The sequence below is a fragment of the Haemaphysalis longicornis genome, unplaced genomic scaffold (genome assembly GCF_048455015.1).
Source record: "Haemaphysalis longicornis isolate Haplotype H1 unplaced genomic scaffold, Haemaphysalis longicornis Haplotype H1 scaffold_7, whole genome shotgun sequence".
NCBI lineage: Eukaryota > Metazoa > Arthropoda > Arachnida > Ixodida > Ixodidae > Haemaphysalis > Haemaphysalis longicornis.
In genome coordinates, this window is record NW_027526422.1 from 103,940,767 (window position 1) to 103,963,682 (window position 22,916).

General features: G+C 47.5%; 1 protein-coding gene across 1 annotated transcript in view; it reads left to right on the forward strand.

The window, feature by feature from the left end:
- LOC144146758 (ras-related protein Rab-34-like) overlaps nt 1-22,082 on the forward strand; it is a 37,278-nt gene extending 15,196 nt beyond the window's left edge. Inside the window, exons 3-9 of the mRNA XM_077678682.1 lie at nt 3,732-3,797; nt 12,806-12,907; nt 14,198-14,262; nt 15,229-15,365; nt 17,944-18,034; nt 20,019-20,147; nt 21,114-22,082. Of these exons, the coding sequence (XP_077534808.1) occupies nt 3,732-3,797; nt 12,806-12,907; nt 14,198-14,262; nt 15,229-15,365; nt 17,944-18,034; nt 20,019-20,147; nt 21,114-21,190 (667 nt within the window). The 3' untranslated portion in view covers nt 21,191-22,082. The remainder of the gene's footprint in view (nt 1-3,731; nt 3,798-12,805; nt 12,908-14,197; nt 14,263-15,228; nt 15,366-17,943; nt 18,035-20,018; nt 20,148-21,113) is intronic.
- The last annotated feature ends 834 nt before the right edge of the window (nt 22,083-22,916 follow it).

A 22,916-nucleotide genomic window follows, 5' to 3' on the forward strand; every position in this document is an offset into this window, starting at 1 on the left:
AATATTGGTCGGTTGGAATTTGTAGATTGGTTGATCTATTGAAGGGGTTGATCGAACTTTGTTAAACGCTTTACCGAACGTGGACCAGTCCCCTCCGGGACGCGTTTTTCCACACACTTCGCTGCACAGCGCACCCACGTGACATGTGGGATGTCACTGCACGCGCTATTCCTTTGATCGCCTGCTAAAAGAAGCCCTCCGTTCGGGCTCTGTGGCCTCGATGTAGAGTACTGAGTACACGGCTTGGGTTCGAGCCCCAACACTTCTATCTCTCGTTTTTTTTCCATTGCTTAAATGTATTGATATATATATATATATATATATATATATATATATATATATATATATATATATATATATATATATATATATATATATATATATATATATATATATATATATATATATATATATATATATATATATATATATATTTAATCTCAAGTCTGCGTGTTTTTCTGGTTAATAATAGTGATTTGGTGTGTTTTAGGTCGCTTTAGGTGTGGGGCTCAGCCAATGACGACGTTTAATTACCGTTCCGCACCACACGAACAGACATGTCACGTGGGTGCTCTGAGCGGAGAAGCGTTTGGAAATACGCCTCCGGGACACTTTGTTGTGTTTGTTTACCACGAAATGTCGTTTACGACTTGGGCACACCGTCAATTTGACGCTTGCGAACGCCACGAATCGCATAAGAACGAATTGACAACTAACGGTGCAAAGCGCATACCGGAGAAGACCTCGGGCGGAATTCCGAATTTACCCGTTTCAAAAATGTCCATTTTGCGCCAATTTCAGCAGTGACGTAGTTGCACTTGCGATGGCTCTGACCAATGACGCGCGCAGAACCGACGCCCCGCCTTATTTGCGCTGCGTCACAGCTGATCGTCTGCTCTGAACCAATCAGGGCTCGCCGGAAACGGAGGCATGAAACGGACACGAAATGGACAAAACTGGGAAATCCGCCCCTGTTTCTAGATCCCCCCGTGGAGTTACGGCCGGAACTTAGGACTCATCGTCAAGTTGAACCCTTCCGGTGGTCGGGGGTGACCATCCGGCGGCATCGAGAATCGGGTCGCCGCCGTTTCAGTGGATTACCGCGTGCTTACCGGCCTCTCAATGACCGAAAAGACCCCCTGCAGCTGGTTACATGCACGTGTTTGGGAATCCGCGACGACGCATCCGGGTAGGAGCTACCGAACGGGAAAGGCCGCTCGCCGCGCCGCCCGCTGGGGGTCAATGTCGGAGCGACACTCTGTTTCACCGGACGTCAATGACCAACCGGTTTGCGTTGCACGCGCTGGTCCAAGCTGCGCAATAAGTGGAATAACGATGCGAAGTAAAACAAGGAAGAAACAGAAGCCGGGGGCTATTCCGTGCGGCGCCGCATTTGCGAGGCGGCGTGATGTTTTCTGCCGGCAATAATAACGAACGCACGCGCGCGCAGCCGTGGAAGCGAAGCTGAAGGGACGCCGCCGGTTGCCAAGAAAACAAACCTCGAAGAACGGTAATGGCGCGGGTGGCGCTTAACCTGGGTTTCCCGAATCTCGGCGTTCTTGCACCGCGTTCACAGTATAGGCGGCGTGCCGTCAGGGCGGCGCTTATTTGGTCTGCCGTGGGGAGCCCGGGATCTTGAGAAGACAAGATGCACTTGGGGTGTTATTCTTTGTGGGGGAAGGCATGTGCGTGCTTAGCAAAACGCCACCAGAGACGAGCTGCAGGCACAAGGGTCTCATCTGTATCGCTGCACGTTCACTATACTTAGCGAAGTAGTAGGTGGTAACCTGGAACCTTCGCTTTTGTACTTGTAACATTCGTTTCATGCTGCTTTTCCTTACGCCTGCGCATGGTGTAAGTGTAGTGCATTGGTCCACGCCGTACAAGGAGGTCTTGTTTGTATAAAAACGAACGGTTCTCAACCCCCAACCTGCGTTTTTTGTGTGAGTCCAAATTATCTCCGATTGAGAGAGCACGCATAACGACTGTTGTTGTGCAGTGGATAGCAATTTGCGCAGGTACCAGGTAGGTTCCGTGCTTACTACAGTTGCAGACTGACTCGCACAGAGACTCGTTAACGAATAAAATGTTAGTTCATATTTCCCCTTCAACCGTATCCATTTGGGCCACTCGGCTGAAAGGTATTGTCTGTGAAGTGAACTGCTGAAAGTGTTATTCGTGGATGCGTTGGGAAGTTGGACTCGCACATTCATTTATGCAATGATTCATCGAATGCTTAATAGCTGTAAAAAAAAATGGGTGTACACAAAAATAGAATAGAAAAAAAAAAAAAACAGTGAGAAGGCGCATATTTACCAATACAGCGACATGTACAAAAATACATGTGACAAAACTAAAGGTACGTGGGCTAAACTAAAACTAAAGAAACGTGCTAGCATCATCGCGCAAAACACGCATAGGAGAATAAACGTTCACTGGGTGAAAAAAAGCGTGAAATTGTCTCTACAGCCGACAAAAAATGCAGAAAATGTTAACCCCAAGTAGTACTTTTATCGTGTTCTAAACTTTTATATCAAGTGTTAACACCAAGTAGTGCTTTTATAGTGTTCTAAACTTTTATATCAAGTGTTAACATCAAGTAGTACTTTTATCGTGTTCTAAACTTTTATATCAAGTGCTTACACCAAGTAGTACTTTTATAGTGTTCTAAACTTTTATATCAAGGAAAAAATAAGGGTGTAGCTTGTGTCAGTTCTGGGGTCGATTAGTACGAGGTGCAGGGTGTGGCGGCTTTCTGTGTATAGATGTCGGGGCAGTAAAGTTAGGATAATTAATAAGATCGGTAAAGTGTGGTAAGTTTACATAGCCATGTAAACAAAGTTAGTCATTATGAATGACTGCGCGATGAAGGAGAAATAAGATGTAGCTGTGGAAGTTTTGAAGAAGGCAACAAATACTGACGACGCATAAAACAACCGGCTTTCTTACTGGTTATTCTAATTTGTTGTTGCCGTTTTTTTAATATGGGGAATTTATCGGTTTTATTGGTTTCCTCCCTATTCGTGTGTAGCGACTCAAAGGGTTCGTCGAAAACACCCTAGTTTCTTGAGGGCTTCATTCCAAGCGATACCGATATGTCAAGACAAGACATGCCGGGTTTGAAAGTTAAACAGAAGTTATAAATTCAAATAGTGTGACTAGGAAGAAACTTTGAAATGATCCCGTGAAAGTACTGGGAGAGTGAGCGTTGAAAGCGTCATGCACTCTGTCTTACTGAGCATTAGGTCTGAACGCGAGCGTATCGTTCGAAAAAGTATGCAGTCGTAAATGCGAAGACGTATGTCTGATTAAATATCAGCATGCTGGCCGTTGATGTACAATAGGAATGGGAGAGGACGGAGTACTGAACCTTGCACACTTCCTCACGGAACTGCACATGAGAGTGCGCATCGGAATGCCAACACGACTGTTTCATGGGAAGTCTGATGGGGTATCATTCCTGTGGTGGCGAACAAGGGGGATGATTCACCGATACCTTATGTTGCGTCTTAGGAGACGTCACCACAGAGAGGCAGAGTACTTCAAGATGTACCAAAGCTTTCTAAATCCTGCCCTAGATTTTTGGCGTAGACATAGATCAGTGCCATGTGCTATCACGTCTTGTGTACTCTTCACTGTGCTAACATTTTGTTTCTCTGTTTTACCATCTTTCTTTTTCTGTCCTTCCACCTCTGTTCCTGGATGCCTACGCGCTGCGATGGAATCGACAGCGTCCGCGCAGCCAAGGTGGTCGTGGTCGGCGACGTCTCAGTCGGCAAGACATGCCTCATCACAAAGTGAGTTCACAGGGGGCGGAGCGCCCGCAGGGGCGACGACTGCCGCCGGCTAGTTTCACTAACGACCGAGAGCGCATTCCCCGCTTAGAGGGGAAGTTTCTGTGCACGCTGTCAATACCTGGGTGGAACGGAGTCGTTTCTTGGAGGACGTGGTCATTACACTTATGTCTTGTCGGCGGTGCCTGCAACATGATGACGTCGATCGCGAGGAAAACGGACGGCTGCTTTCTGAGTGGGTTAGAAAACTCGCAGACGGGAAAACGCACTTTAAATTGGACGATCACACGAAATGCATAAAGCCACCGGTGCAACAAAATAGTCGCATTAAAGAGTCGACGCGTTTAGAACCCATCACTGCAAAACTGTTGAACAAATGATGGATTACTCCTCGTCATTAGGATAATTATTGCCCGCTGTGCCAACCTAGCCACGTTGTCACAAAATTCAGGGTTTCAAGGTTTCAAATGTTTATTGAGTTCAAAGAAAATGGTACATACACGTGGGTCTACAGACGGGCGTCCCAAAGTCAGACGGCATAAATGGGACCCGCAGTGGAACCACATGGCAAAGACAGAAATAATTCACCTTCGAGGTTCTAAGTTCACAAAAAATTTAGTCTCCGGTAATATTTTTATTTTTAAACATCTAATAACGGTTTTTATTCCGACCTCCGAGTGCCAAGTAGCTGCATCAATTAAAAAAACGTCACCTTAGTCCCATTTTTTGCATCCTAGATTGGGATGTAGACTGTGCGAACATGGGCAAAAAATATTTGTGCAAGCTACTGGCAATGCCTGACGGAAGTTCTGCTATGACAGCCACAAGGGATGCTTGGCCGCCTCGGAAGACGCATTTTTACACGTTCTGGCGGGTCTCAGCAGTCAGCAGTTGAGTTCCGCATTACACGTCGCCCTTTGTGATGCTGCGCGACCACCAGGCCGGCTAGAATATATGCAGTCTGCTGAGAATCTTAAGTGTGCAGACTTTCACGGTAGATGTGGTTGCAAGCGTTGTCTTGCACTGGAGCATATCAGGCGTAGTGAAAACGTGCGGGAGATGAATAGCGAACTCTCGTCTGGCCTAGATTTTTGCCTGATAGGCTTGTAGATTTCAAGTACCAAAGCGCTTTTGTGTGCACGTCTCGCCGTGTTTTGTGGGAACCATACTTTCTTGTCTCGTTTGTGGTTCGCGGACCTTGACAGTGTATTTCCTGCTCTTCGTCTTTTTCTCTGGCTTTGAGGAATAGTAACGGGTTCGCTACTATCTTCCGTCTAATTTTTACCTTTAGCCGTGTGTATCCCGTTTCTTGTGCTTATGGTCGCCAAATGGTGTACGTGAGGCGAAAATCCACGACGTCTTTTTCAGACAAGGCTCGGAAATGCATGACATGGATGGTTATACTTCGTTTATTGACGACGCAGTGATATTTTATGAGCTGTTTAACCTAACTGTGATATCAATAGTGTAGTGCTTCCGGAAAACAAAGGAATGTACGCTCGTCTGTTGTTTTGATTATGGTGGTGTTCCTGCTGCTATAAGTTTGTCTTTCTCCGTTCGGTGCACTGCCCATAAACACCACGCACTCAACAAAGTGTGCGTGAAATCATTTTTCCCTGATCCAGAAAACGCGTTCCGGTGCTCCTGTGGGCTACTTTTTTATACTAAATCCCACTTTACCTCTCGTACGCTCGCTCCTTGATGCTCAGAATACTCTTTTCGGCTGCCACAAAATCCAGTCTTGCTCCAAAGCAAACATTTTGCTGCTCCAAGCAGTGTTAAACAATGAACTCGGGCCGATCACATGACTGCGGTCATTACAGGCCGTACCCATGGATAAACTACGAGGGTGGCGAACTGTTCGACGAAGCCAGTAGTGACACGTGAGGTAGGGGCTGTTCTCCAGCCCCATACGTTGCAATGAATTCGAGTATAGTTAGCCTCACTTCGAGTTGTTAATCAACCCACCCTCGCTCTACAAACTGCGAGCCGCCTGGTTAGCTCAGTTTGTAGAGCGACTTCCCCATGCAGATAGGCGGTGGTGACAAATTATAATCCTGGAGCAAGACGAATTTTTCTCCAACTGTGAAATTTCTGAGAAAGCTACATGCATGCATAGCGTTCCTACGAAGCCGTACGGAAGCATTTCATGCGGGTGCCAAATTTTCCCTTCGCATTAGCTCGAACCAATTTTAATCTCGCGTGCTTCGTAATGTCGCTTACTTTCTCACATGCCGGTACAGGAACAAGAACGACCTTTGGTAAGAAATTTTAGCACGTGATAAATTAATGTGCGTGGTCTAAATTATCGCGTAAACGTTCGTTATGGAGTGTCGGTTCTATTACTAGTGCGCGAGAGCGCTAAAGATGCACCGCTCCTGAAAAAAAGAGCCTTGATTACGAAGTCTGCTTAGGAAAAGAATGTCCGCAAAAAGAATGCCGAGCCAGTAAGGAAGAGTACGCTCGTCTCCGTTGCTATGTGACGCCCAGGCGCGTGGGGCATGCGCAGACAGGCTTGCCTGGGGACAACGGAGATACACCGTGCTCTGTCTCGCTGTTCTTTCTTCTCTTTCTTTTTTGTTGCTTTCCCTTTCTTCTGCCCCATTCCGCGGCCTCTTCTTGCGGCTGTCGGGAGTGATATTCCCATCCCAAATAGGCACAAGCCAGGCACTTCGCCTGCGATGCAGAACACTAATTAAACGTGTTGGTATGCCGCGCCCGCCACTGAACCGACATAGAAGATACCGAACCCCCCTTATTTACGAAAGAATGGAACAGAATAACATTTTATTGTGCAAAAACAAACTGCGCTACTTAGGCTCGAAGTCGCCCCGAAACCCGTGGTTCTATCCCTAGGCTACTGAAGCCGAACAGCGGAGTTCTAAACAATATGACTGTTCTGAGCGAACCAGTAGATGACGCTGGGTGTGGCCTGGAAGTGGCAGACCTGTACCCACTGGGGGACGGAATCGCGCGCTGCCGGACGCGTGGATTCTATTGTTCTCGCGCTACTACCGCGTTCTCCGATGGAACAGCTCTAATTTTTTTTCGCACCAACTCGCAGCGTGGAAGACAATGGTGCGATTACAGTGAACACTTATGTGATGAAGAGATGGGCGAGGAAGGCCGACCAGAGGACTGACCCTGAAAAGCAGTTTGGGCCACGAAGGGAGCGGCTGCGGGGACTCTAACGAAAATACTATGAATATAAGTCGAACCTTTTTCTAACAGGGAATTGCTACCCAAGTATTGTTGGAACGCTTTTTTGATGGAGGTGGACAGCAAAAACGTCCGTCTGTTCGCGATTTCGGCGCACGTTAGAGATCCCCAGGTGGTCAAAATTAATCCGGAGCCCTCCACTACGGCGCGCCTCATCGCCTGCGTTGCGTCGGCGCATTAAACCCTACAATCAATCAATCAATCAATCAATCAATCAATCAATCAATCAATCAATCAATCAATCAATCAATCAATCAATCAATCAATCAATCAATCAATCGATCGATCGATCAATCAATCAATCAATCAATCAATCAATCAATCAATCAATCAATCAATCAATCAATCAATCAATCAATCAATCAATCAATCAATCAATCAATCAATCAAGTATTGTTGGAAGCCAATCAACAGTGAGCGGTATTATTAAAGACGAATATCTACTAAACCCCGACATCGCCACACAGTGATGTCTGTCAGCGAGAAAATATGCATACGTGAAGCGACCGCTCCTAACGCGTACGCTTCACCGAGCGGAGCGCCCTTACAGATAACAGTGTCCGTGGACGCTTGACGAGTAGTGGGCCAACATCCGGAAGGACATCAGGAGCCAATCGCTTCATTTCCGCAGCCCCAGGGGCGCAAGTGTACTCGGAACGCAGATGCAATACGCGAGTACTGCCTGCTGCGTGACGGCACAACGCTTGGCTGCTTGCTGCCGGGGACGATTTCCCAGTGCCGTGGATTACCGGCGGCGGCGTTTTGACGCAAGACCTGTGTACACCGGGGCTTGCCTTGACCGCTGACGCACGTCGCTCGGTGCAGTCGTTGTCGAAACCTCCTCCGGAGTTCAAAAAAGTTTCTTCACTGCAAAGCAAAAAAAAATGATGCCCTTACAGAGGCTTTATACGTTACCCCGGCGAATGAAGTTCAATGTGAAGCGATTACGTTAGCAGCAGTTAGCTCGGAAAGCGTTCGTTGAAGCTAGGCTAATATTTATGGCTATTCTTGATGTCCAGGAAACTAATTGCGCCAAAGAGAGAATTCAATGCCGCTAGGCATGCTCAACAATCGGCTTTGAGACGAAACGCCCGCCTCGGTTAAGCCTTTGCTGCAACTCCGTATACACTTCATATTCGGCTCCGGTTCGATGCCCTTTAGATGGAGGAGGCAACTGCATACGAGACGCACAGTGCGTCCAAGTCCGCTAGCCGCGCTAAAACTTCATTTAACTGCATTGCGTACTGAAGGCTGTGAGTCTTTTCCTTTCCATTGACCCCTCGCCGTTGTGAGGTCCTACTGCAATTCTCCCTTCCATAAAGTGTATCAGCATCATCCTTATTTATAGCATATTGGGCACACTGGATACCAGCATGGTTGACATTACAAGCACCCTTATGACGTTAATCTGCGGGAATTCTTGGTATACGCTACAAGCTTATGATAACCTAGGCTAATTCATTCAAAAGCTCATTCGGAATTACTCCTTTCGTCTATAAACTTTTCACCACGTATAAAATTTTATCACAGTGTTCGGCAAAATGCCCGCTTCAATAACAGTACTTGTTTGTTGACGCAAGCCTGGAATGGGTCCTTCAATGCTTGTGAGGTTGTGGTAGTACTAAAAGAAAGACAGAGGTGGAAGTGGGGGAGGTATTGGATAAACGGGAGAGGAGGTGAAATGACTTTATTTCATCAAAAGAAGGCGGTGTGGAATGGTGTGTTATAGGTCACGGGGGGTGGCGATAAGATCATGTCTTCCAGCGACCTCCAGACTAATGCATTCTATGACCTCTATAAACTATCATTGATTTACCCAGGAGATTTCCAACCCGAATGATCCTTGTGTAATGCCGAACGAGCAGAGTTAGCGCATATATTGTATGGCTGCCCGGAGGATCCCCCTCCTAGCAGTCTGCAGTTGTCGGGAGGCCGCGATTCTCATTCCCGACCCGTCGATCCAAGTTCGGGCGTTTAAAGGAGCCATGAAGAGAAAATACAACTTCGTTTAATTTGAAAGAACTAGGATTCAGTATCTCAGCCAGCTCCATTAGAGCCAGAAAAGATGTTTTTTTAACGAAAAAAAAAAGCAAGAAGTACTTAAAAACTTTGAAATGTTGCGCCACAGTGACGTGTTATGAGCAAGAATGACGTCATATGGACCAACAATAAAACATAATTTTCAGTGCGTTAACTGCACGTTAGCATTGAAGTGATGCGGTCAAAAGGCCCCATTACATACGTCCAGTCATGTGTCATCGCGACAGGTCAGTTAGGCTGCCGCCAATCGCACAAACAAGGTTCCGTGACGTCATAGAAAAGTTGCGGGAAATTGGCTAGGGGGTCGCCACGGCTTCACACGTTTTCTTTAATATCTCCGTTATTTGTTCGAAGATTGCGATGATATTGGTATGATTGTTATCGGGACTAAGCAGTCTTTCTAATAAACCCAACTTGTATTTTGTCTTCATGGCTCCTTTAAGAATCTTTAGTAATGCGTGAGCATCTCGTCCCTCTCCCTCACGAGCTTGAGGCTCGGCTCTATGCGAATGCCTTGCTCCGGCTTCCCGTATTGCCACCTTTTAGTGACGGAGCAAAGGCAGGTGGCACGCCACGCTTTGACTTGACGCTAGCCTGGAAATACCGGCATCGTTGCGAAGGCAGCTCTCTCCACGCGATCGCTAAAACGCCAGTTCGAAATTTCGCCTCCGGCTTTATTTCGCCTCAGGCACACAAAATTATCCAACAAGCACCCCCAACGTCCCCCGTAGAAATCATCTGGGCACGCTGGCCTGGAGGGGAATGAAGTTGCCCACAGCATGGCTTGCAAACTCACCATCCGAGCTTGGCACAGCTCGTTCCCCTACCATGGCACCAGATCCGCGCTAGAGACGGGATGATCACGTACAATGAAATTACCACCCATTACCGCCTCTCTCACCGTGTATACTCCACGGCACGCGCACAACTCACCATCGAGCAAGAACACACAAGGCGTTTTTTGCAAAAAAAAAAAGCACATTTCCCAATCCCGATAAATAACACCTAACTCAGCCAGCCCTATACCTTTAACCTGACTGCACTGCCTGCCAGTCCCTCGTCCCCCTTCAGAACCTTATGTGGGGATGTCCGAGAGATCCCTACCCGAAAATACCCACATGTGAGCATCGAGTAAATGGAGCTTTCAATAGCTCCCCGGTACCACCGTAGTACAACCGGTTATACCCAATTGCAACAGTACAAAAATAGGGCCAACCGGCAAAGAGAATTTTGTCCACCCGAAGGTGGAGAGAAATTAACGGGAAAAAGCTTTCTTGCGACCCACCGCCAGGGGGACGAGCCCGGGGGGACCACTCTTGTCCCCCCTAGGAAAAAGCCGGATAGGGTGGGTTGCTGGGAACGGGAACTTGGACATCGGGATGGGTTATGGGAAGAAGGGTGGGAATGAGGGAAGCAATTTTGCTCCAATCCTTTTGTCTGACTCTCTTGCAAGACTGATTGCTCAGCGAGGGCATCAGACAGTGCCAATTGCCAAATATGCGGTCCCTGCCACGGGTTACCGCTCACCCATAGGGTCCGACAACTGGGCTCCAACTGTCGGAGACAGGAAGTACCCTATTTGGTGGCGACGGACGGGCTCCCTCCCGACCCCCAGCTCAGCGGCCGATGCGTACTAACGTCCTTGACCGACGGCCCCGCACCAGGTACTCACGGATCACCAGTGGAGCTTTCCACTATACACGGGTACTTGCAACACCTGCTTTTCACGGTCTCCGTGTGAGCAGTGGGAGGAGGCGTTGTGCTGCCCAGACCAGGAGGCCCAAACTTCACTGGTCGCCCGGGCGGCTGCGGTCGCCGCCCAAACGGTGGCCACCATCGTCAACTAACTCTGCTCCCAAATAAATTTGTTTCTTCTCGTGTCTTCGGTTCCGTGCTCTTTTTTCCCTCGATCTGTGGACGGATCTGCGCGACTCTGCGGAGCGACGCGAAATTTTGCCTACATGCGCTGTCTATTGCTTACACAATAAAAGCATACCAAAGTGCGCCTCAGTGATGTTTTTTCTTATTGATTTATTTTTACTCAAGTGGTAAAATCACAAAAAGTCAACCTTAAGACGCTTAAGCATTGTTTTCAGGTTTACTGTAGTAAGAAAGCGTTAGCCGAAGGGAGCGGGGTGTAGTAGATGTTGCAGGAATGCAAAGCTGTCAATAGCATTATCGATAATAGACCTGCCATTATAGGATCAATAGTACAGTTAATCTACCAGTGATAGTGTATTAGAATGAAACGCGGTATAATGATATTGATAGTACCTTAATGGCAAGCTAGTACAACGGCATCATCAATTATTTACAGCTGCTAAATTACCATAAAACAGTGTCAATAATTAAGATAACAAATAGTATAATAAACGTCGAGGGGCAGCCGATGAAATTTTGACTCAGAAACTCCAAGGAAAAATCTCTGTGGAACTAGTGAGGAATATTCCGGAAATTATTCAGCAGCTAGAAAAACCTTACAGAATAGGTTTACAGACGATACAAATAAACGTTACCTGGGAATTACTTAATGAGTTTTTTTTATATAGATAGCAAGACTTGTTCCACAATTGTTGGACTAGTTGTAAGCGGTCAGCATATGGCTTAAATGAGCGGAGCGGAAACAATAAAATGAAATGTATACCGGTGCTGGCAAGTGAACTGTATTCCCGAAACAAAACGTATGCTCAGAAAGTAAAGCTAACATCATCATAGCGATTTCTGATCTGAAGACATCACTTTACAGAGGTATGCTGAACGTGGAAACAGTCTACAGTGAGCTTAAAAAAAAAACGGCGATTATTCCATCGACACCCATTGTTGCACGACTGCTGGCACAACCTATAGTGTTTTTTGCATTATCGGTAGTTTAAAAAGCATCTGCAGCATTGATTGTCATTTAATGGATACTCTTTTGCGGAACTAACAGGCTGTGGATTTCGGTGGCCTTCACCGAGGCAATCATAATTGGTGCCAAATGTTACTGCATTAACGGCGAGGTGAATCGTAGGCTGTTCGCCATTGGCACCACCATTGCCACAACGTCACCGCCATGGCGTTCTAGACCAACAAAGCTGCAATAACGGTTGCACACATGCACATCCGATAGCGCAGCCTAGCACGAACCGGTATCATTCGATCCCGACACCAACTGTTGGTTCACACTTGCGGATACGCTCAGTCGAGCTGACGGTGGCATACACTTGTTACAGGAAAGCGGTCTTGCGCTATAGGCTTCGAACGAAAATGCGTGCGTCTGTCCGGTCGTGTGAACAAAGCAACGCACGCGCTCACTACAGAGCAAGTGGGAAATGCTCTGGAGCTCTTAGTCTGATACAGGTATCTTGGTACAAAATATACTAAAATTCTCCGCTGAGACCACAATGTTGTTACACCGAGTTTCATATAACAATATTAGTTCACGGAAAAGTTGTACACGTTACAGAGTTGCCGTCTGCTGTCGATACATGGCCATGTACGGAGAGAGTATGGCTACAGAAAACGGCTGTAACTCTTGTTTGATCGAAACTATCCCCCCAAAATTATATGAGAACTTATCTGGAATTAGTTCCAAGGAGTTTATGTGTGTACGTGTTTTTCTCTGATCAGTATAGTAAGTCACCATACATAAGTCAATCTAGTTGTCCACCAATACAGTTTCGTGGTCTTCCATCTTACCAGTATTGGAAGAGCGGCAAAATATTTTTGCTTGTGTAGCACTTGGTTGACTCGATGCGTGCATGCTTGCGCAGGTTCTGCCACGAGGTGTACGACGCCAACTACAAGGCGACCATTGGCGTCGACTTCGAGGTGGAGAAGTTCAGCATCCTCCAGGTGCCCTTCAGTCTGCAGATGTGAGTCACTCCACGTGGCTGTGTTCTCCTTCCAGCATGCTTTAGGAGGCGTGCGAGTGGTTTCGGGGGAAGCGGGAAGTTATGCTGTACTGTCGGCTCAACGGTGACGTTGGCCGTATGGCGCCTTGTCTATAGGGGTGTTAAAGGTTTTTGGGTGATTTGAATCTGCGTACATGGATTTGTGATGAGTGGTGTTTTGCACGTCCTGGATGTTGTGTTACGATGACATGTTTAAAGATTGCACTCGTAGCAGTCTACGGAAATAAGTAGTCCAGAGATGGTCTCCAAGTACAGGTACGGAGGCTAGCAGATGAACAGTTGGGTCGTGGGGCCGGAGTTTCCGTGTGCAGAGGCCGCTGTGTCCACCGGCCAGAAGATTGCGCAATCTTTCATCATCATCATCATCATAATCGCCATCATCATTACCATATCTTTCTTTGTTCCGGATATTCATTGCCCATTAAGAAAATGCGTGAGCCCACACACTCATGTGTGCGTGTGTGTTATGTGCGCACGCTAGTGACTGTATGCAGGACTGCTGCGTGCGCGTGAACGTTTGTGGCGGCACGTGCCCTGCTAGATTTCGAAGAATACGTTTGCATTTGTCTCCACGCAGTTTTTCCACGAAAACTAAAAGCAGCTCCATGAGTGATAAAAATGTTAATTAGCCCCGCGACAAAATAAAATGGGCAGCTCCAGAACAAAGAGCAGCAAGCGGAAGTATAACTTACACTGACGCATGCAGTGTTTTTTCGTCCACGAATTCAGTATACTTTACACACAAAAAAGCAGGTGGACAGCTGGCCGAGAAAGAAGTAGATTACATGTCCAGTGGTACGCGTGAGCGTTTTTTTTTCTCTTTCTCCGGGTTCACTCAGTCTCCAACGCTTCTCAGAAATGAAGTTCGCGCTCGGCCATCCGGAAGCCGCGGGCATTCCGGAGGAACTCTTGCGTGACCGCTGTCGCTACGACTGTGCAGACGCTGAAAGAGGCACGCCAAGTTGAAATCACGCGCCAACTGCTTGTCCACTACACTTGATTTTCGCTTCTTAGTTACTGAACCATAGCGGAATACAACCAGCGTAGCGTGCTTAAGGGCCGTGACTGTATCCATAAAGAACGCTATATACTTTCGAAAGCCATGGTCTGGAGAAGACCATGTCAGGCTTGGAAAGTTTTGTTGTAGTTAGCTCCGCTCGAACGACGTGCATTCAGCACTAAAAGAAAGTATTTGTGTGCTGCCAAGCCACACATTGACGCCTTTGTTACCCCTCTTTTCTCCTTTCGAAGCTGGGACACAGCAGGCCAGGAGCGTTTTCGAAGTATTACGTCGGCCTACTACAGAGGAGCTCAAGGTACGTCGTGCCACGCCTGGTCTTATCGCTTCACGCTTGCAAGGGTATAAAGAAAGCGGTTTGGGAGGGCTGTTTTTTTGTATTTCGGATCGGTGGAGATAGCGAGAGAGAGAGTTAGGGTTGAAAAGGCTAAGGCCTGTTGAATGCGATTTTTTTTGCCTTTCTGGAGCTCTAAGCAACAGACATTAACGATGAGTTAGTGCAACTGTATGCTAACTGTCCCATGCTATTATACTGCATTCTTTCATTTGTCTTGAGCTGTTTAGCTACGCCACGGCCGACGTGCCGTGCTCTCGATTTCCCGCTGGAGGGGGCATCGAGCATGCACGATGATAGTAGGATCTATGTGGCACTGAACGGGAAGCTTGGCAGTGAAGGAAAACTCGTGCCGGCCACTTAAAAAATTGGCATGCCTTCTCAGTACATTTAAAATTTGGCATTATTAGTACTGCGTGACAATTTTCCGTTCGCTTTGTATTCCATCGCATATAAGCTAAAGTACGGTAGGGTATCCGGCACTTCACAAATAACTGGCGCTATATCTTTACAGAAGACTCGAAAACCCTTCTGCGACCTGTTTTTTTAACCGTAGCTTTGGCATAGCATTTTGTGACGCAAACATATTCAAATCTTTTCTCGCGCACATATTATTGCGTCCCGGCCCTTGGAAAAATTATTACAAACTTCATTGCCAATGTTTTTTCGCTTCCTTTCCTAAAGTAGGTATTGTGCATAGGGGAATTCGACCCATGAAACTGTGTACCTAAAGATGACTCTAATTGAAAGAGCCAGGGAGGGCAGTGCGTGCCTAGCGCACGCCAATGTATGCACACCTGAGCTGTTTTCCAGTGCCACTATGAAACCATTTGAATCTACTCTGTGCTCGGCACATCATACATGCCAACTTAGCATCCGGTTTGCGCGGCTGTGAGGGATTAGGTTCTGATAGCCTGTGCGCGTGCGCAGTGGTGATCCTGGTGTTCGACCTGTCGCTGGCGTCGAGCCTCTACAACACGCCCCAGTGGCTCGAGGAGACCCTGGAGAGCACGGGTGGAGGACACGACCCGCTGCGGTTTCTCGTGGGCACCAAGAAGGACCTCCTGGTGCGTGCACAACCCTTCAAGAGTGCACGTTTGTCGCGTAACTGTGTCTTCAGTGCAATCATCATCATCATCATCGGCCGGTTCTGCCTGTAAAGCCCTAGTCCACGTTCTTCATCTCCAAAAGTTCTGATTTCACGCCTTCATTGGATCAATGGTCTTCTCTACTTCGATAACTGTCTCTAGGTAGCCACACACACGGTCACGCACAAAGAGAATGTTGCTCGGTGTTCCATCACTAGGGTCACTAATCTGCGACCCCTGAGAAGAAGACGCCATGCAGGTTAAGTCCTGGCCTAGTGCTCACGGGTTGTAGCCCCGCCGACACGTTGGAACATATGCTTGTAGTTGGCTGTAACTGGCGTAGTACATGGGGACCAACAGTCTACAAAGAATGGCCATAAAGGGGCAGCATAAATAAATAAATTATGTGGAAAACAGGTGAAGATATTCGCGTAGGGCACACCTCGGGATCTTCATGGTACCCATGGACAGATGCTGTTCCTTCTACTTATCGACTCAGGCCGGCGGCTGTCTCACCCAAAATTGCGTAACTTCCAATCAAAATGCCATTTATCGGGGGCATGGGGTGGCGTGTAAACTAGAGTAGGAGGGAGCGGTGAATTTCGTGGGGGAATGGAACGCATCTGCGACACGAAACACTTGTTCCGAACTTACGTCAGAGCAGCTAGCCTCTCTTCAATAGCAAGCCGAGAGATGCTCAAGAATCGGCAGACTAAAGTTGTGTTTCTTTCATTTATCAGTGCTGATGCTGTTGCAATTAGATGATCTTTCGATACCTGCGTGCTAGGTGCTTCGTTTCGTTGCAGTACAGCGACAACGACGACAACGACAATCTTTTCCGCGCAGGCGAAAAACTTAAATAGTATATTTGTAGATCTATGTACATTCACAGTACAAAGGACCATAAATTCTTTGTACACTTGCAAGCAACTGTATAAAAACGAAAAGAGCGAGCTTGCTGGTGGTAGACACTGCTCACCGCGTGGCTCCAACTTAGAGGGGCCCTGATCAAGCCAAGACTGTCCGCTTGCATCAAAACTCGCACGGAAGAAACCTCGGACACAATCAGCGTCCACTCATTTCCCGCTTTCCCCCCTATTCTGCATAGTATTATATAGGCTGCTCTCTCATGCTCCTGTTTTTCAGTTACACGCACGGTTTACAGGCTATGTCGACAAGTGACTCCAGATTGTGTGCGTTGCTGCTGATTGAGTGTTAATTGCAGAAAGTGGATGACATATCGTCGATTGTAACACGAAAGTTTGGCTGTGAGGCGTGTTGGCCTAATTTTGTGTCCTGACTCTGGTAATTCGATGGGTGGTGTTATTGTGCAAATTTCTTGGCAAGAAGTAGAGCCCATACTTTCTACGAGTCACTTTGGCACATTTTATTTGTCTTAGAAACCTATTCTTGCAAATGATACTCGGAACTGAAAGTGAAGGAACAAATTGAGTGGAGAGATTCGTTTATGCAGTTGGTAAAGGTCAGATGTCTTTAGGAGTGCCGAGAGACATATCGGGCGTTCATCCATAGATTGAAGCTCGAGGCCCCGACCGGTGTGGTTTGCAACGGACGACAGTGCACCGCCGGTAAAGCAGAACGCCGTCGTCCGTGGTGTGCGGAGAATTTATTTGCAGGCTAAAGGTCACCTTAAAAGTGTGCCAGAACAGCTCTAAATGGCTTATTACACGATTATAACTCTCTCTCCACTGCCTGTCCAGCGCGCGGAATATTGCGCATGCGCCGGCACGAACAGCTCCGGAAAGGTCCAGGTGTGCATTTCAATAGGATATTTATGTCGCATGCCAAACTTTCGCAATAAAAAAATGATCAGATCAAAAATTCAAGAGGTTGAGTCCAGAACCCTCTGGTTCAACGGTGAGAATTGACCACTCGGCCACGAGTGGTCAATTTCACACACGCACGCATGCACGCACGCGCAAGCACACACGCACACACACGCGCACACGCACGCACGCAGGCACACATACACACTCACGCGCGCACGCGCACACACATACACACACGCACGCACGCGCACGCACGCATGCACGCAGGCACACACACACGCATACACACACACGCACGCACGCGCACACACACATACACATACACACGCACTCACACGCACACACGCGCACGCACGCATACGCACACACACACAGACATACACGCGCACGCACGTGCACACACGCAGGAACACGCACACGCACGCACACACAAACTCATACACGGGCACGCACGCACGCGCGCACACGCACACACACACACACACACACACACACACACACACACACACACACACACACACACACACACACACACACGCACGCACACGCACATGCAGATGCACAACGCGGTGACGCGAACATATGCAGTGTTTACTGATACTGTTGTGAGGGTTTCCTGCTACGAACTTCTTGACAAAGACTGGATATGAACTAGAACAATGCACTAGAAAGGAAGCAAACCGCTGTTTTGGACAAAATGTGTATTTACTCTTTGGTGTAATCGAAAAGTAAGACAATGTGTGCTATTTTCCCATGTTTGCCCACAGAACGATGGCTGCTTGGATGGTATGGAGACGGATGCCACCAAGATTGCCCGCAGACTTGACGCCGAGTACTGGTCCGTCTCCGCCAAGACAGGTGGGTTGATAGGTGCAATCGCTCCCTCGACCACTCACTACGCTTTTATCCGAAATAGTAAAAACAAAACAAAACAACGCAGCTTGTAGCTTTTCCTGTACGAATTGAGCGAAAGAATAAACATGCCTAACGCTAAAAGCAAAGGGGGAAGTGTTCGGTCGAAGTTCTTTCCCTGCTTCAACAGCCTTTAATGTGAGCAGGCGCTGACCTTCTGCCTTTATTGCGATTAAAGAATATCACCATTTTATGAGGTTAATGCCAGCAAGCGTCAACACTGCCTGTGCAGGATAGACGATAAGCAGTAGTTTCGGCCCATGCATTTAATTTCGTTAATCTACGAGACACTGCTCCGCATAGATAAACTCGGTAAGGCGTTGGATCGTCGATACGCTGACCGTTTAGTGTCAACGTATCGACGAGCCAACGCCTTACGAGCCTGACCCTGATCGACGAGCCTGGCCCTGAATTGTCAAAAGTGGTGGCTATCAGAAAGCCCGAAGTCTCCAGGGCACTTTTTTAGGGGCTGGGGCGGTTGCCGTCTCCGGTCGTCGTTGTAATCGTCTTCTCATGTAGTCACGGTAATAACATACCGGGAAACTCGTTTGCGCCTCACGATGAAGCGCTTCGTAACGCGTACTAAAAAAACACCGGGACACTCGTTTACGCCTCGCGCTAGAGAGCTTCGGGCTTCAAAGACGAAAGACTTTTACAGCAAAGCTGCATACATCTACCCCTAAACGGTTTCATCTCCGCTAGCAAAAAAAGCAAGGCGCCAAGAATACACTTATACACTGCATGCTTCGCTCCTCCCCAGGTTTCACTTTAGTGGAGATGGCCCGGGGTTTTTTCTTATAGAGAATCATGCTCGGGCACGGGGATAGCGCACAGCCACAAAACTGGAAGATTTTAAAATGCCGAGTGGTTGCAGCTACCGAACAAAACGTTTTTTTGCAGCATAACGGCTCCTTCGCCAGTGGTTCACATTAGCTAATTGTTTTCCTATTTCAATGTTTTACTACCTATTAAACTAACATGGTGGTCTGGGAGGTAGTGAAACGTGGAGGAACTTTGAGTTGAAACATCTGTTCCTCCAAAGTTACGCTCATGATTTTCACAGTCAGAGATGGGAAAGCCTGTTCACAACAGTGGTGCTTGAGTAATCAAGGAACCAGGTTGAATTTTACTTCAAGTACGAAGTCTGAGAAGCTTCGTTTAGCGACTTGTAGACGTTCAACTTTGGGCGCGCGCGGTTGGGTGCAATTTTGATTCACCAAGGTCCCCTGAAATTCTTCTAGCTAAATGTTCCACTAACTCCTGTCTCGCTCTAAATTCAAGTTTCCGATTAACTTTTGTCTTGGCGTGAAACACTGTGCCACACAAACGAGGTCAACAAGCGCTTCTCTAGCGCAAAGTTTCACGCTGAAGCAATTCCAGCTATATATATCCCGGCGCGCTGTGATGCCCTGCCCCGCGGTGGTGACGGTTAGCCTATTGGGTTGTGCACTCTGTTGAGCGACTGCTCTTGAACGGCGGCATCTTCGCCTTCATACCTCCGATCGAAATGAATTGTACCTAAAATTGTAAGTGAATTGCAACTTGTATAAATATTTCTCGCACATGCCACACTGCAATGGTACTAAATACTGATTGCCGGAATCTTCGCTCAGGAAGTTTTCTTGAAAGTCCAAAAATACTCTTTAAGCTTCACGATGCTCTAGCCGAATCCAGGCAAAAAATTACGTTCAGGTACCTTCAAAAATGTTTAGAGCGCATTTCTGCAAATAGAAAGGAACGTTTCCGCATAGCAGCTTTCTAGCAGCTATCACAAACCTGTAGTGAGTTTTTTTTTTATTTCAGAGGACTGTATCCTCAACGTGCACTCCCTTAAATACACAATAGTGTCTCCTAATTGATTTCGACTGCGTCTCCTGCACTTGCTTTCTGATGACAAGCCAGCCCCTTCATCCGAACCGTTGCTGTGCAGGCGAGAACGTGCAGCAGTTGTTCTTCCGGGTGGCCGCCCTGTCTTTCGTCAAGTGCCTCACCAGGGAGCTCCAGGAGAAGCAGTCACCAGAAAAGGCCGTCACCGGAAGCAGCAACAACAACTTTGTCCGTGAGTGGCGCCGTGGCTCACACGGTTCACACGCCATATCTGAAGGTCCATGGGCAGTTTTTAAATGAGAAAACATTAGATGGCCCATTCAGCAGAAAAGTCATCACCCGGACTCTATAGAAGCCAGACGGCCCCTGAAAGGGCCGATGGAACAAAGAAAACGAAGGAAACACAACCCTATTGGAAAGAATACCAGGGAAATGTGGAACTAGATTGGAATCAAGCTCAAGGAATAGATGAGAATTGAACTTGAAGAATTCCTATTAAGTGGCTGTTCAGATTTTTCCCTTGGTAGCGTTAACCGTATGTTTCGAAGACCAGCAGAACGGTATGTCCAAACCAGCAAGATCACTGCAGCAATCATCAAACAGGAATTGAATTCGTCCTCATCTTTTCGTGCTGTAGATCAGTTTACAACAAGACCTAACAAAATGTGAAGCAAATTGTAATGTTTGTGTCCTTTGGAGTCATTCACAATTATGCTGTCTCCTGTGTTAACGTTGGATTGCAGGCATGTAATACCTAAGTGAACTCCTGGATAACGAGAAAAAATTACTATTTCTATTGGAGATCCAGTTAAATGGAGTCCACAGCTAATAAACTATATGCGCTCCCTTTACTCTGGAATACCAGCTAATACTGGCTTGGTGATGAAGAGGAATAATGACGTACTAACTACTTGCACTGGCATCTCGACATTGTCAGGCTGATACTATTCAGTTCACACATGTCGGCGTCGCATTGCAGAATGTATATGGTGTCACGGATCTCCCATGAGCTGTCGTCGCGGGTTGCGAGGGATTTGTGACACCTTACACACCCGCATCGTGGCATAGACATATGTACCGTTGCCGCCTTGTATCGTAAGAGCTGTAAAAGATGATAAGCAAAGAAAACTCAAGCGTAAGGAATCCTGTCATGCTCAAGTTTCGCTTTATCATCTCCGCCTTTCATTTTGGCTCGCAGGGTTGAGAAAGAAGAAGCACGGCAAAAAGCTGAAGGCTCCCAAGTGTTCCGGCGGCCAGAAGTGCGCCACCAAGTGAACCGCGCTCGGTGCTCCCTGGACTACGTAATTCCAGCTGCATGGCCAAAGAACGCACACGGAGGAACGAGCTCCTCCAGCACCCGCTCTGAACGCGTCCACCTCCGCGAAACATCCGGGAAGTCGGTGACGACAGAAGAAAACGGGGCGGCAGACCAGAGTTCCGTGCGAAGACTTCCGAGTGACAGTGTTCTGCCGTGAACGTGGACGCTTGACCACATTCCTCTTGTGTGTATACGTGGGGAAACAAGTGGGGTTCACAGGCAGGCACGCACCTGAAGTACGCGCACTCTGCTTAGAGGGCACTGTTTCACCAGCAGTATATATGGGCTGAGTGCCGCGATCTGCTTGCAGTGGTCCCGAGGCTCGTGCTTGCAGTGTTCTTCTAAACGGTGTGTAATCGACGTCGTGATGTTGACCGAAAACAAGGAACTATGCAAGGCATGAATATTGAGGCGATGCTTGTGCCCGGTCAAGACGTATCCAGCTGAGACTGTTCCCTTGCCTGCACCCCTTGGCTAGGAAAGTATGAATGTTGGCACCATCATGAAGTGAACTGTTAGAGAAATGGTTAGACTGCAAAATAGTCACGCTAAAATGCATTACGAACGTCCCGCCGATGTGGCCCAGCACGCCATGCACGTCTGCGTGAGTGGTACAGCGCGGCCTCAGCTTCAAGGTGATGGTGATACCGCTGTGTGTTCGGGCGCGAGTTAAAAAGACAACTTGCCGCTCGTGTTGATACATGGTAGAACGCTGTTCTTCACGCAATAGTTTAATGATAAGTTAGTAAGACTACATAATAAATACAGGAGAAGTCGCGGCCACCACCATTGTATTTTTCTAGCGGCGAAAAATAAAATACGTTCTGATGTGTTCAGACGGAGATTGTACGTACGGTCGACGTTGCACCGTGTAGACTAGGGGGCTCGTCACTCGCGCTACGCATAAGCCTAAGACAACCTGCCGGTTCTCTTAAAGGGACAGACAACCACTTTTAAAGACGATAGTCTTTCTTGGGCTACTTAAACCCAGAAAGTTTGGTCTGTCTGTCTGTCTGTCTGTCCGTCTGTCTGTCCGTGACTCGATTCAGCCACCCGGCCAAAGCAAAACAATGCCTGCGCAATAGTCTTATATAGTCACAGCTAAATCTACCCGTCTATGTCCGGTGTATTGTTCATACTTGTCAATATTGTTGAAGAAGAACAAGACATTACGCAAATATGAGACAACAAATCAATACAGAAGTGATATTTGCAGTGTCCCTTTATAAAAAAATCAAACATGCTTGAATTTTGCGAAATTAAATACTTCATCAACTGCAGAAAAAGAATTCACTCCGGCGTCGCCTGCTGTCGCCCGCGCCACTATAGCTTCTGGCGCCATTTTAAGAAATCAACCGGCGACAGTTACGCAAGCTTCCACTAGATAGGTTCCACGTTCTGCTTGCAACGCACGTGGAGTAGGGAAACGCGGTTCTATAAACGTTGAAGTAGGGCGCCTCGATTAACGCGCGTCTTCGCCGTACGGCAGCGTTCGCATCGATACACCTGGTTTGGAGCAGTGGAACGCGCGAAATTTAAAATGATCTAAGCAAACCTTTGGTGTCTTTACCTTGGGAGGAGCGCGACGCAAGAAGAACAACATGAGAGGTGAGCGGGAAAGCGAAGGGAGGCATTTACTTCGCAAAAGCCGATAAAGACTATCGTCTTTTGACGGCCTTTGCA